The sequence below is a fragment of the Stigmatopora argus genome, chromosome 6, assembly GCF_051989625.1.
Source record: "Stigmatopora argus isolate UIUO_Sarg chromosome 6, RoL_Sarg_1.0, whole genome shotgun sequence".
NCBI classification, from domain to species: domain Eukaryota; kingdom Metazoa; phylum Chordata; class Actinopteri; order Syngnathiformes; family Syngnathidae; genus Stigmatopora; species Stigmatopora argus.
In genome coordinates, this window is record NC_135392.1 from 17,496,985 (window position 1) to 17,512,773 (window position 15,789).

At 44.7% G+C, this 15,789-nt stretch overlaps 1 protein-coding gene across 2 annotated transcripts in view; it reads left to right on the top strand.

The window, feature by feature from the left end:
- The window catches only part of iars1 (isoleucyl-tRNA synthetase 1), an 85,223-nt gene that overhangs the window by 8,473 nt on the left and 60,961 nt on the right, over positions 1-15,789 (top strand). For both annotated transcript variants that reach the window (XM_077602654.1, XM_077602655.1), the window contains exons 3-7: positions 3,578-3,734; positions 3,815-3,934; positions 4,021-4,103; positions 10,359-10,476; positions 10,565-10,712. In XM_077602654.1, coding sequence (XP_077458780.1) covers positions 3,578-3,734; positions 3,815-3,934; positions 4,021-4,103; positions 10,359-10,476; positions 10,565-10,712 — 626 coding nt within the window. The remainder of the gene's footprint in view (positions 1-3,577; positions 3,735-3,814; positions 3,935-4,020; positions 4,104-10,358; positions 10,477-10,564; positions 10,713-15,789) is intronic.

Below are 15,789 nucleotides of genomic sequence, written 5' to 3' on the forward strand. Positions count from 1 at the left end.
GCGAGAGGAGTGTGATAATCTATGGTGTTCCCGAGTCGCCCGAACTCCCAGCTGTGGGCAGCGCGATGAAAGATCGCGAGTTGGCCATTTTTTGTATCAAGTCGGTCCTGGAGAAACTGGCACCCGGGGCATCTCTCTCACTCGGAAGATCGGTGAGGCTTGGACGCGAGCCACCATCCTCTGTTGACGCGCGCCCCCGTCCATTAAAGATGACTCTTGGCACTCCATCTGAAGTCGAGACCTTCTTAACAAGCGCCAAGAAAATCCAATGGCCTGATCTCGAACTGGATTTTCGGAAGGAGTACTCTTTGAGGGAGAGGATTCGTTGGCGCAACCTTGTAGCAGAGCTGGCAGCGAGGCGGCAGAAGGGCGAAAGAGGTCTGTGCATCCGCAACGGCCAACTAGCCCTGACAAGCTACATCCACCCGCCACTGAAGGTGACCACAGAGACTCAAAACAACTGGGTGACGGTGAGGGAACAAGGGATGGCGGTGGTCCACCCCTAATCATCATCTACACCAACGCGTGCAGTTTGATCGCCAAGTTCAGTGACCTCTTCAGTATTGTATCAGGACTCAAGCCTGATATGATCGTCATTACTGAAACTTGGCTAAGCTCTGAAGTGCACGACGCTGAGATAAACCTGGTGGGCTACATCCCCTTCCGGTGCGACAGGCGAGACAGACGTGGTGGTGGAGTTATCATCTATGCTAAGGGCGAGCTAAAGCCCTCCCTTTGTCCTCTCCCTCCCGCTGCTCAACAGACCGACTTCTTTGAGGTTGTGCGATGCAATATAACTGTGGGCGGAGTCTGTCTGCCTATCTTGGGAGTCTACCGATCTCCGCAAGCTACCGCCGAAGACGACAACCACGTAATCAGTGCAATTCGCTCGGTCTCATCACACCAGGACTGCCTTATTGTTGGCGACTTCAACGCACCATCAATAGACTGGAGCGATGTCGTCTGCTCATCAGCCGACCGGTTCGACCAGGCACTCCTCGACACAGTTGATAACTGCTTTTTAACACAGCATGTTGCAGCTCCGACACGCTTCCGCAGTAACCAACGCCCGTCTCTTCTGGACCTGGTACTCACGTGCTACCCGTCGTCGGTATCGTCTCTCATCATCCTCCCGCCGCTCTCCATGTCTGACCATGCGGTGCTCAAGTTCAACTGGCACGCAACAATTCCGGCCTTACAGAGCGAGATGCTTCCGAAGAGAAGGTTTGCTACCCTGAATCATCACGCACTGGAGGAGGCTTCCGAGGCTGTTGACTGGGCTTCCTTCATGGAGATCACTTCAGTCGGCGAGCTGTGGGCATTGTTGAAACAATCCATACTCCGGGTGACTGAGCGCTCAGTACCATTGTCGATGCCACGGCACCAGAAGCACAAACCCTGGGCGACGCAAAAGGTGAAGCGGGAACGGACTCTCAGAGACGTTGCTTGGCGCGAATTCCAGGAACGAGGCACGGCAGCTGCATATGAGGTCTATAAGCAGCAACGAAATAGGGCAGTGTTCACTGAAAGGCAAGAGCGGAGAAAGTATGAGCTGAGGTTGGCGCAGTCATCTCGTGCAAACCCCAAGCGCTTTTTCGCCCATGTTCAAGCCAACAAACGTCTGCACAATCAAGTGGTTAAACTCAGGGATGCTGATGGAGTCGGTGTCACGGATGCAGAGGGGCAAAGCTCTCTTTTTGCTAGGGTGTTCGCAGGCATTTACAAAGCCGATGATGGGCGACCAACACCCCCATTTGCTCGGGATGTTCCCCCAATGCCTGCAGTTGCCATTACACCTCCTGAAGTCTACCGAGCCTTGATGTGTCTGGACGCCACTAAAAGCCATGGTCCGGATGGTATTCACCCGAGGGTCCTCCAGGCACTCGCTCCGACCATAGCACTTCCCCTCGCATATCTCTTCACACTGTCCTTGCAATCAGGTGAAGTCCCCGAAGACTGGAGACGGGCCGTCATCTGCCCTATCTACAAGAAAGGAGACCGAGAGGACCCGTTGAATTACCGACCGGTCTCCCTCACTTCAGTAATCTGCAAAATGTTAGAATCAATTATCAAAACGTCCATGATGGCCCATCTCCAGATCACAGCGGCGATCTCCGATAGTCAGCATGGATTCGTGTCCAACAGATCCTGCCTCACAAACTTGCTGATGATGGAGGAATGGGTCACTCAATTAATGGACGATCGACAAATTGCCGACCTGGTCTTCCTGGACTTCGCCAAGGCGTTTGACTCGGTCAACCATCGCTTGCTACTCCGCAAGTTGGATGCGTATGCGATTCACCCAGCGGTCGTGAGGTGGATTGATGCGTTTTTGGCTGGCCGCACCTTTCAAGTACAAGTCATTGGCATACTTTCAGAGACTCACAACGCCCCCAGCGGGGTCCCCCAGGGCTCCGTTCTTGGACCACTGCTGTTCGTGGTGTTTGTAAACGACCTGCCAGAGCACATCTCCCAGCGGGTTCTCCTCTTCGCCGATGATGTGAAGCTCGTTGCTCCCCGGAGCGACTACGAGGACCTGCGTAGGTGCCTTCATCATGTGTGGAGTTGGTCGAACCTGTGGGACCTGCGGCTCAATATCACGAAATGCAGTCATCTGGCTATTGGGGCTCCTCCTGATTCACCTCTTGACTTTGAACCGGGACGCCTGGAACTGGAACGAACTCAACGGTGCAAAGATCTGGGCATCATTGTCGACGACACGTTCAAACCAACGGCCCAATGCATCCAAGCAGCCAACAAAGCTCGCGGAGTTCTGTTCCTAATGTTCCGGTCCTTTGCCGTCATCACAGCAGACATCTTCCTTCCGTTGTATGTTTCCCTGGTGAGGCCCATTCTCGAGTATGGGATCCAAGCCGCATCACCGTACCTCGCCAAGGACATCCAGCATCTGGAGCGGGTCCAGAGGCTTGCAACGAGGATGGTCCGCGGCCTCAGGTTATTGTCCTACGAGGAAAGATGCCAGCGACTCAACCTGACGACCCTTGAGGCTAGGCGTCTGCGAGGGGACCTAATACTGGCCTACAACATCCTCCACGGCATCTACAGCGTGCCCCGCGACCTCTTCTTCACGCCCGCACCTGATCGTGGTCTGAGGGGTCATCCGTGGAAGCTGTACCCTCGCGGGTTCCGGTTGAATCGGCGGAAGGCGGCTTTTTCAGTGCGCATCGCCGGTCCTTGGAACCGGCTTTCGCAGGGTGTGGTCGAGAAGCCGACGGTCGCCCAGTTCAAGCGGGCTCTGGATGACTTTTTGGCCGTGAACCAGTGACTACACCGCGTTTTGTTGCACATTTCTTGTGTCTTGTTACATGGCCCTTAGCCTAGTGCTTTTTCTTGCCAAATAAATTGAATTGAATTGAATTGAATTGCACTGTTACAGTATGGGGGAAAACCTGCACCCATTTGGCCCTTTCTGGAATCAGTTTAACACCAGTGATCTAAAATGCTATTTTTTTATACATATGGCTATTGTAGTATAAATGGCCTCAAAGAGACGCTTTGTTAACTTACTCAATGGGGACTGCAACCCTGTATAATTATGACGTCAATCCCCCAACAGGTTCACCTTCTATGATGGCCCACCCTTTGCCACGGGTCTACCTCACTATGGTCACATCCTAGCAGGCACTATCAAGGACATTGTTACACGCTTTGCCCACCAGAGTGGCTTCCACGTGGACCGGCGTTTTGGCTGGGATTGTCATGGCCTTCCTGTGGTAAATAATTATTGCTTTTGTTGTTTTTTCTTCTTAACTCAAATACTCTTGAGAATTTCCATGAGCTGGATGTTTTGTAGGAGTACGAGATTGATAAGACCTTGGACATCAAGGGCCCCGATGATGTGGCTAAGATGGGCATCGCTGAGTACAACAAGCAGTGTCGAAACATCGTCATGAGATACTCTCATGACTGGGAGGTGAGAGCATTTAGAAAATAAAGGTTCAATTGGTTTTGAGAACTGCCAAATTGTAACATGGAACTGTGTGGTTCGATCATTTTCAGGTTTCGGTCAATAGAATGGGAAGGTGGATCGACTTCAAAAACGATTACAAGACTCTTTACCCGTGGTTCATGGAGAGTGTCTGGTATGTTTGAGCTCGGAATAACATCAGCTCTCCCAAAAGATTTTAAATATTTGTGTTTAATATTCAAAGCAAAGGGAGACCTTTTAAGTAAAACTCAATAACTGACCTCTGCACTAAGATACAGTCATGTGAAAAACTTGGGGCACCCCTGATCATTTTCAAGATTTTTCTTTATAAATCATTGGTTGTTAAATTTCAGTTAAATATCATATAGCATGCAAACACTGATATTTTCAGAAGTTTATAGGACTTTCAGAAAGTGTGCAATAATTACTTAAAGAAGACACCTGTCAACCTCTGTCGATAACTGCCCTTATAAATGATTATGATTCCCCTTACAAACCCCCAAAAAAACGTACAAGTCGTACGGTGTTTGCAAGGTTTTTTGGGGGTTTGTAAGGGGAATCATAATCATTTATAAGGGCAGTTATCGGCAGAGGTTGACAGGTATGATCTGAAGTATAGGCAGGTGCACAAATTTGGGCACCCCAACAGCAAAATTACTAATATTTTCCAACTTAATATTTGGTAGATACTCCTTTTGCAGGAATAACACTCTAAGCACTTCGTATGGCTTCCAATGAGGGTCTGGATTCTGGTTGAAAGTATTGTTGACCATTCTTCTTTAGAAAACATCTCCAGTTCAGTCAGGTTTGATGGTTTTCGAGCATAAACAGCCCCCTTAAATCACACCACAGATTTTCAATATTTATTCAGGCCTGTGGACTGAGATGGCCATTCCAAAACGTTGTATTCCTCTGAATGAATTTGAGAAGTGTTTAAGGTTGTTGTCTTGTTGAAGTAACCACTCCCGGCGCAACTTCAACTTTGCCACTGATTCTTGACCATTGTTCGTAAGTATCTGCTGATACTGACAGGAATCCATGTGACCCTCAACTTTAACAAGATTGCCAATACCTGCACTGGCCACACAGCCCCACAGCATGATGGAACCACTACCAAATTTTACTGTGGGGAGCAAGTGTTTGTCTTGGAATTTTGTGTTGTTCTACCACAATGAATATCACCCATTGTTAGGTCCAAATAACTCAATTTTAGTTTCATCAGTCCTCAGGACCTTTTTCCAACATTGCCCAAATGTGCTCTAGCATACCTGAAGCGACTCTATTTGTGGCATGTTCGCTGAAAACTCTTCTGCTGCATTACTCTCCCATACAGAATTTCCTTGTCCAAAGAGTGCTGAATAATTAAATGATGCACATTGACACCATCAGCTGCAAGATCATGTTGTAGGTCTTTGTAGTTGGTCTGTTGGTTGAGTATGACTGTTCCATACCTGTCAACCTCTGCCGATAACTGCCCTTATAAATGATTATGATTCCCCTTACAAACCCCCAAAAAACCTTACAAACACCGTACGAGTCGTACGGTGTTTGTAAGGTTTTTTGGGGGTTTGTAAGGGGAATCATAATCATTTATAAGGGCAGTTATCGGCAGAGGTTGACAGGTATGCTGTTCTCACCATCGTTCGCCTCTGCTTATCTGAGAATTTTCTTGGCCTGCCACTCCGGGCTTTAACTAGAATTGTGCCTGTGGTCTTCCATTTACTTATGTTTCTTCCAGTGGAAACTGACAGCTGAAATCTCTGAGCTAGCTTTTTGTATCTCCCAACCATGATGTAGAACAATCTTTATTTTCAGGTAATTTGACCGTTTTTTAATGCTGGCAATAAGCATGTTGCCACTTTCGAGAGAAGATGCAAAGAGAACAACTTGCTTCCACCTTAAATACCATTCCTTTCTCATGATTGGATTCACCTGTGTATGTAGGTGAAGGGTCAATGAGCTTACCAAACTAACTTTGTGTTCCAATAATTAGTGCTTGAGGTATTCAAATCAATAAAACAAGGGTGCCCAAATGTATGCACTTGCCTACATTTGTTTAAGTCATTATTCCACACTTTCTGTAAATCCTATAAACTTCATTTCACTTCTCAAAGTGAATTTATCTGCAATAGGATATTTTTCACTGAAATTGCTGATCTGAACAAGCAATGATTTATAAAGGAAAATCTTGTAAATGATCAGGGGTGCCCAAACTTTTTCATACGACTGTATAGAGTGGTACCTCTACCTATGAAGGTGTCTAACATATGAAATATTCAGATAATGGGTACGCATCATCACAGAGATTTTGTCTCATGTTATGAAAGAAAAAAAATCAAAGATTCCCCGAACGGAATACACTTCCTGAATCCTATATATATATATTTTTATATACCCATGATCGAGTTCTCCCATTGGCTATGTCTCAACACCTTGCTGGCCACCTATTGGCTGTCTCCCAACACCCTTCTGGCCTCCCATTGCCTTGAAGGATGATATTGGATTGGATTGGATAACTTTATTCATCCCGTATTTGGGAAATTTCATTGTGTATGTATTCATATGGCTCCATGATGCTTTTTTGTGTTCCTTTAACCGCTGTTCGTCATCAGAGTTTTAAGTATTTAAGTTTTTTGAGTGTTCTTAAAGCAACCTTATTCTTTATTTTCAATCTTGGGCCCCAAGAAATTTCAACTCCTTGAATTCCTAATTTTCAATTAAATTTTGTGATTATGTGCATGTGTTCGAACATTTTCCTCTTCCTCGCTCACCTACGTGCTAGCCCTTAGACATTAGAATTTTTTTAGGCATCTGTTATTCATTTTAATGGCTTAACAAATAATTTTATTTTTCCTCTTTTTTGTGTGTTTCTCACATGCAGTCATACCTGTACTTACGAATGCCTCTAGGTGCGATTTTTTTTTTTTTATTACGAAAGCTATAGATGCAAATGAGTGCCCCGAGATATGAAAAAGATCCAAGTTACGAAATCCCCAAAAAGTAAATGCATTCCTTATCCGTTATTTTGAAAATATTGTCGCAGATGCATTGATTCTCACTTTAGAACAGGGGTCTCGAACTCAATTTACCTGGGGGCCGCTAGAGGCCGAGTCTGGGTGAGACTGGGCCGCATCAGGATTTCCACAAGAAAAGCACTGATAAAACTTTCCAACGTTATCAAATATCTTTATTTTTTAACAAAAAATAATGAATTAAATAAATTAACTTAAAGATGAATAAAAAATAATTCAATCAGTAATATAAAACCAAATAATACTAATGAGCATACAGTAGATATATACTGGCTGGCTAAGTAGAGAAAATGAATTATTTTTATTCCGTTTCAAATGTCTGTATTTACAGCTCTTTAACCTTTAACTTTCTGAACTTCAATGGAACATTGAACATGAAATATTCTGAACACGGCTTCTTTTGCCTACTCCTTGCTGCTAGAGACCTGGCAGCGCTTCTTCTCACATAGTCACATTTGGCTTGAGGGAGGAAGCAGTGGAGACCCTCAGTAGAGCTTGAAGATGCTCATCAGTAAGTCTGGACCTGTACTTGGACTTATTGAAGTTCAAGGTGGAGAAGAGCTTCTCACACAAGTATGTGCTCCCAAAAAGGCACATGGTCCGCTTGAACCTTCGGGAAAGTTCAGGGAAGCTGGGGGTCAACTCTCTCAAAAATTGCCCAAGCTTGTCTGCTTCTCCACTCACCTCCCTGAACTTGGCTTTGAGTGCAGAGTTGCACTGCAGGTCAATGAGCTCCATTTGAAGCTCAGGAGGGGCATCTTGCACATCAAAGGAGAAGGGGTCCGCAAAAATTTGAAATGTGGCTTTGTGTTTCAAATTGTATTCCTTGTGCACCGCAACTTTTTCAGTGTAAATGAGACACGTCGGGGTGCCCCTGTGTTCAACAAAGAAATATTGCACTCCCCACTTTTCTTGAAACTGTCTCTGCTCGTCACCGACCTTTCTCTTCACGGCAGGCTTTGAAAGAGACATCTCTGGGGCTCTGTAATATGTTTTTCCACTTGGAATGAGTCTCGGGTTGATCTTTCACATTCAGTCGCGCGGGTTTGTGGCACATGTGCACTTTCGCTCTCCGTTTCAATCGCGGAGATGGCTACAGACACTGACACAGGCTGGATCACGGATCATAGCGCCTCATTCAGTTCTATGCTGAGAGCAGCGGAGGAGTGTGCGCGCCGAGCGGAGTGATCGGCCTCACGGCTTCTCCTCCGCCCAGCTGATTGGAGGAATGAATGAGTGAGTGAGCGAGGCACTGGACAGCCCGGCCGATGTCCCGCCCTCCAGAGCCGTATACCTCACCGTGATTGGTTCATTCAGCTCCGAACCAAAGTTCCCTCTAATTTTTTGTTGGTCTGAGCAGAAAGACAACCTCCCTGAGCGCACTGAGTACCAGTGTGAGCGACATCATCGGTACTCGGATGATTCGCTTAAAGACGTTTCGCCGACGGACGTTTGACAGACGGGCAGGTCGCCGAATGGACGTTCCACCGAACGTTCATTCGGCCGAACGGAGGTTTCGCCGAAACGGGATTCGAACGCTCGCCCCGCCGGATCGTGTGTGTACAAGTTTTTCAACCTCGGCCCGCGGGCCATATACGGCCCGTTAGGATTTTTAATCCGGCCCGCCGCCGGTGTTTTCCAAATTATAGTAAAAATCAATGTTCGTCTACCATCAATGGCAGTCCGGGAATAAGCACTCTTGGGCAGGCAGATGTAGCAGAACCGAGCCGTAAAATGACAGCAATCGGGTCAAATCCATCCTAAAACAGCATTTAATGATTAAATACAAATACTGGATGATATCGCGATGGAGGCAAAAAAACGTCTATAGACGTCCATTCGCCAAACGGCTCAAAATGCTCTCAAATTCGGTCAAATCCAGCTGAAAACAGCGTTTAATGATTAAATACAAATACTAGTATTTGTATTTAATCATTAAACTAACAAATACTAGTACGACCTGTCCGTCTGTCAAACGTCCGTCGGCGAAACGTCTTTAGGCGAATCATCCGGTCACGACATCATCATTGCTCGCTATCGGCACACCAGTATCACACCTGCCACAAGCAGGTGCATGTCAATGTTCCCTCTAATTTTTCATGTAAAACATGCTGTAAAACAAGAAAAACATGAGTGGACAGAGCTACTGCCACTGGCTGCCACTTAAACGGCGCCATCATGGGGAAAGGGGTAAAAAAAAAAAAAAAAAAAAAAAAAAAAAAAATCGATATTTCATATTAAGACGGGGGCCGCAAATTCTCGTCCCGCGGGCCGCAGTTGGCCCGCGGGCCGCAAGTTTGAGACCCCTGCTTTAGAACCTCGCTATACTCTACTGGGGTCTCATTGGCGATCTCACAACAATCCTCCATTTTTCTTTGACCCGTTGTCTACTTAAACTTATGCTTGGAAGAAGCTGTGGCCGAGGGCCTTAGAGGCTAAGGCTTAGACCAGGGTCCTCGAGGGCCGGACTTGGCCACCCCCTGGCTTAGACGAACTTGCAGTCGACAACAACTCTTCATGTTTCAAGATTCTCTAATGTTTTTTTCACCGCCGTTCATCATCTTGAAGTTTTTCTTGGAGTAAGCTGTAGCCGAGTGCCTCAATCTGAACCGCAGCTTGCGTTGGGCGAAATTGTGTCGTCCGGGCTTAAATCCAAACAGGTAAGAAGCAGTGGCGATAAATAAAATGGGTGAAAAATTAGATGCCAAGAAATCATAAAATGCTATTGAAAAAGATCAAAAGTTCAATGTAATGTTGTTTTGAATTCTTAATTTTATGTTTATTAGATTGTGTTCGTGTGCTGTCTGCCTCTGTTGCCTAATGATCGTTTCCTCTTGTTCCCCTGCGTTTCAACACAGATTTTGTATGGTTATTATTCATTTCATAACATTAAGAAATCATTTTCTTATAATTTTCTCTCTTTTTGTGTTTCTTACATTTTTCATACACAATTGGAACACCTTGACCAATGTTAAAGGGATTAGTTGGTAGTTGTGTGAGGACTGGACCGAATTAGAGAATTTGCATAAAAAGTATTGCTCTACTTGTGAAATTTTCAAGTAACGAAAAAACTGGAACCAATTAATTTCGTAAATAGAGGTATGACTGCATTTTGTGCAAAACTGGTCTATTTAGTTAATTTTCAGAGGGTATTGTTAGTAGTAGTGTTTGAGCTCTTGGAACGAATTAGGGCTATTGCATGTAAAATACGTCTCTGATTATTAAATTACAAAACAACTTGTGGAACCAATTAATTTCATAATTCCAGGTACCACGATATGATGAACCACATTATTATGTTCCACAATTTACTTTGCTTACGTTGTCACTCATATTTCTGATATTCTTTTAAATATAAATGTATGTATATTTTTCAGGTGGGTGTTCAAGCAGCTTTATGACAAGGGTTTGGTATATCGTGGTGTGAAGGTGATGCCTTTTTCTACAGCATGCAACACACCACTCTCCAATTTTGAATCCCATCAGAACTACAAGGTTTACACACCCCTCATCTCTAGCATCTTATACATTAGCCTAGAGGAGAAAACTAAAAGTTAAACATTTCCACCATGTCATAATTCAGGATGTTCAAGATCCATCGGTTATTGTCAACTTCCCCCTGCTCGATGATGAAGAAGTGTCTCTTATTGCGTGGACCACAACTCCTTGGACACTGCCTAGCAACCTGGCTCTTTGTGTCAACCCCGATTTGCCCTATGTCAAGGTCCAAGGTACAATCTAAAGAGAAAATATCTAACCTTATATTAAGGTGGGGACTAGTGAATTCAATGTTTTCCCCCCACAACCATAAAAGGAGCCTGTTTTCAGGCTTGGGCGTTTTAAGATCATGACTGGAGATAGAAAAAAACGTGTCCATTTCAGTGATCAGCCGTGACACTTATATCGACCAAATATGAAGATAGAAAGTGTTTCCTCTCCGATCCCAAAAACAGAGCGTATGCTGGTTGTACACTAAATTGCCCCTGGGTATGTGAGCATGAATGGTTGTCTGTCTCCTTGTGCCCTGCGATTGGCTGGCCACTGATTCAGAGTGTCCCCCCACCTGGTGCCTGTAGTTAGGTGGAATAGGCTCGAGCATCCCCTGCAACACTTGTGAGGATAAGCATTTCAGAAAATTAATGAATAAATAGTGTCTGCTTCTCTGCCAAACACTGCAATGCCTCTTGCCATTGGCCAAGATGCTAATATAATCAGAGCAATATTTTTTTATTCATTTTCTGAACCGCTTTATCCTCATTAGGGTTCCGGGGGGGGGGGGGGGGTGCTGGAGCCTATCCCAGCTGACTTCGGGCCAGAGGTTGGGGACACCCTGAATTGGTGGTCAGCCGATCGCAGGTCATGAGGAGACGGACAACCATGATCACACACCCATACCTAGAGGCAATTTAGAGTGTCCAATCAACCTACAATGCATGTCTTTGCAATGTGGGAGGAAACTGGAGTACTCACAGGCCCGGGGAGAACATGCAAACTCCACACAGGTGGACCGACCTGGATTAGAACCCAAGATCCCAGAGCTGACGTGCTAACCCAAAAAGCAGTTATTTTTAACTGGAAACTAAAAAAGTTAATTTGAGTTAATTTGATTTGGTGAAATGAAAGCAAGAATTATATTTAGCATAATCCACCCAGTAGTGTTTGTTTTGTTTTTAATTGCTATTTTGAAGCTTGAGTACAGACGCTCCCCTACTTACGAACATTAAACTTACGAACAACGGTACATACGAACATGTCTGCAAATTGCGTTTAAGTCCAAAAATGTTCGCAAGTCCAATTTTGTATTTCGCTCCTTTTTCGGAGTAGTACTTCTTTCCGCCGCTAATACCGACGCCTGGCACTGTGAGAGCTCAGCTCACCCAGCATCTACCTTCTTCTTCGTTGCAATGCGGAAGTGCGTGAATGTATCTCCAGTGTGCAAAGAACCTTTTTCATTTGTATCATTAAATATCTCATGCATCCAATATTGAATATGGTTGGTAAAAAGCTAAAGGCTTCTATTGAGGGAGTTGCAAGGAAGAGGCAAGCCATTTCATTTGAAACGAGTGGCAATAATAACGAAGTTGATGCGCGTGAGAGTGGTGATTGTTTCACGGGCATACAACTTCAATCGTTCGACCGTCAGTACCATTTATAAACAGAAAGATCGAGCAGCAGGACCCAAATATTGAACGTTGCACAAAGTTTGCAAATCAATTGAATGATGCCATACAGTGCTCCCGCATCATTTATGATGAAAAGAAGAAGAAAACTGTGCAATCGTCATTAGGTCGCTTCTTTTGGCCAGTTTCTAATACATAAATGTCTCTCTCTCTCTACAGTACTGTACATATTCTCTCCATTTTATTAAATGCGTGTTACTTATACAAGCCTTAAACATACAAATACACTTATATAAACCTTCAATATACTTATATTGGCCTTAAACATAAATTATAATACAAAATATAGCACTGAATCAACTTACAAACAAATTCAACTTATGAACAATCGCTCGGAACCAATTGCGTTCGTAAGTAGGGGAGTGTCTGTATTCCAAAAAAGTTTCAATAATGTCTTGCGTGTTTTGATCCTTTCATTTTTCTTTTTTACATTGAATGCTGAATCTTATAGTTGACATGATCTTTTGCCAAAGCAAAATGTTTGAACGCTTGCGTTGAAAAATATCTAATTATTTATGTTGTTTTTTTTTAAATTATGGACGGTTTAAAATATGTGAACATGATGTTTTCCATCATCTGTCATTGCCAAAGATATTCAGCAGGGGCTACTGTTGATGCACTGAGCAAATGACTGAGGTGTATCACTGTGTATGGTGCATGAGAGACCTCCTTGGAATACCAATGCTTTTCCCCCCTTCTATCCATCTATTCATTTTCTTTTTATGCCTCATATATTCTCACTCATCTCTATCCAACATTTTCTGTCCATTCACGCTCCACCTGTTTTTGACCCAACGTCACTCTTTTGTTTGCGGCATCCCTCTCATTTTGGGCTTCTGTCATCCCCTGCAGGTCTGAGCCGCACAGTCATCTGTCACAATAACCATACTTAGAAATGTCTTCTATTCCCCTACACTGCTCCAGTTCTCTCCTTCCTGAAAATTTATTCCCCTCTTTTGGTATTTAATCACTGTTCTGGTTCCCCAGTTGGCACCACCTCCAACCAGATTTGTCACTTCCCACAGCACGACCATTTAGTCCTTACCTGACCTTGAATTTTTATGGCTGTGGCCTTGTTGTTATCCCATAGGATTTGAAGGCCCCCACCCTTCATTAGAGTTGTTAGGGCTTGTGCCCCCCATACCTCTCTCCCAATCAACAGTTGAACATGTTTTAGTCCAAAACCCCAGAACAATATCTAAGTAAGCTGGATGAAGCTGAGAAGAGATCTCACTCATATTTAAGCCATTAGTCCTAAATGAAAACAATATAGACAGATTACAGTTTGCAAAAATACACATTCAAAGATCTTCATTTCTGCAGATGTCTGAAATCAAGTTGAGCTGTTTGCCCTTAATGATCAAGCCTACACCTGGAGGTAAAGGGACTTAACTTGGAGACCGGAGAAAACCACACTAACTACAGAGCAGGAACATGGCTGCATCATTTTGGAGGGCTGTTTTGATACACAGGAACTGAAGCTTTTCATGAAATACACAGCTTTATGGAGTAATAATAAGATATAAAGGCAATAACTCATGATATCAGTCAGGGAGCTAAAACACGGGTGCGCATTGGTCTTCCAAATGGGCAAAGACTAAAAATACTGCCAAATGTTGCTAGGAAAATTGGCATACACTCGTTATAATTTCTGCACCTTTGCAATGTCTTTCTCCTTTCTCTTTTTCAAGCACCTGCATCGAACATCACACAGGTGAACATGCAAATTGAAAATAGGTGGGTAGTATGATTTGTTATCAAAGGAGCTCCTCATTGCTCAGTCATTCACATGCAAAGATGGATCGAGGTTCGCGTTTTGTGAAAAAAATTGAGATAAAATAGGTTAACAGTTTCAGGACAATATTCCTCAACTCATCTATGCTCAGGCCGCCTGGCGACTGAGTGGTTAGTGCATCAACATCACAGTTCTGGGGTCCTGGGTTCAAATCCAGGTCGGTCCACCTGTGTGAAGTTTGCATGTTCTCCTCGGGCCAGCGTGGGTTTCTTGCCACATTCAATAGACCTTCGTGGTAGGCTGGTTGTACACTCTAAATCGCCCTAGGTATGAGTGTGTGCGTGGTTGTCTGTCTCCTCGTGCCCTGCGATTGGCTGGCCACCGATTCAGCCTGGGAAAGTCAGCTGGGATAGGCTCCAGCACCCCCCGTGACTCTTGTGAGGATAAAACGGTTCAGAAAATGAATGAATGAATGAATCGTCTATGCCAGGGGTGCCTGCGGAAGGCTGTCATCTTTTCTTTCTGCCACCATACTTCTTGCCCGGATGGATAGATGGTTCCGTTTAATGAAGCGAAAGCACCAAGACAGACTTCCATGAAAATATTCAATTTTCACTTCATCGGCAAGCTTTTTTGCCCTTAGTTGAATGACTGTAGAGACGGGTTTTCCCTGCAGCTCTTTCCTCTTGGATCCAGTGTTTAAGAAACTCTTCCAACATGGGCCACCTCGGTTTACCTCCGCAGAAACTCAGCGTTGTCTTTTTGGCTTGTTTAAGCTGATTTTTACATCTTCCTCCACCTGTTGACCATGGACTTGTTTATGTTGAGGTGCCTTGCTGCAGCTCAATTTCCATGATCTTCCACGTAACGGATAGCTGCCAGTTTAAACTGTGCCTCGTAAGCATGTCTCTTTCCATTTTCGGGGGTAAAATTTATATAATAATAATAATCGGACGTAGGCCCTGTCGTCATCATCAACAACAAAAGCCTAATTGTCATCACACCCAGAAACTGCGTATGACGAAATTGGTCGTGCTTCTCCATAAGGTGTGTTTTCTCGGCAAAAGACCTAATAAGTGATAGTTTCGGACTCGTAATTTGGCATTCTGCTGTTATGGATACATCACATCACCCCCCGAGCGGATCACTTACCTCTCACTGTCTTTCACTTACCTCTCACTGTCTTTCACTTACCTTCAGTCAGCCAGTAGGAGGCATATCACCACCCAAACATATTGTCATATTACCTCACCCCGAAGTTATTACAGAAGGGATTGTGTGTTGTGTTACCGCAAGTTTAGAGTTCTGATGGATGTGGGGAAGAAAACTGTCCTTAAGCCTATTTGTCTGTACTTTGTGGGACCTATAGCGTCTGCCAGAGGGCAGCAGCTGGAACAGATTGTGACCAGGGTGGTATCGGTCCCTGATGATGTTCCTGGCTCTGCTGAGGTAACGAGGGCTGGCAATGTCTTCCAGTGAGGGCAGAGAGCAGCTGACGATCTTCTGGGCAGTGTTAATCACTTTCTGCATGGTCTTTTTGTCTGCTGCCGTGCTTCCAGTGTACCACACTGTGATGCATTATGCCAGGATGCTCTCCACAGTGGTTCTATAGAAGGTTACCAGAAGCTTGGTGTCCAAGTTGTTCCTCCTGAGTACCCTGAGGTTTCTGGGCCTTCTTCACTACTGCTGTGGTGTTTGTAGACCAGGAGAGCTTATCCGTGACGTGGAGCCCCAGGAGTTTAAAGGATTGGACCCTGTCTACACATACTCCATTTATGAGGAGTGGGGCCAGATTTGTGCTGTGTTTGTGAAAGTCCAGGATTATTTCTTTAGTTTTCGTGGTGTTCAGTGTGAGATTGTTCATCGAGCACCACGAAGAAGTTTGTTGACCTC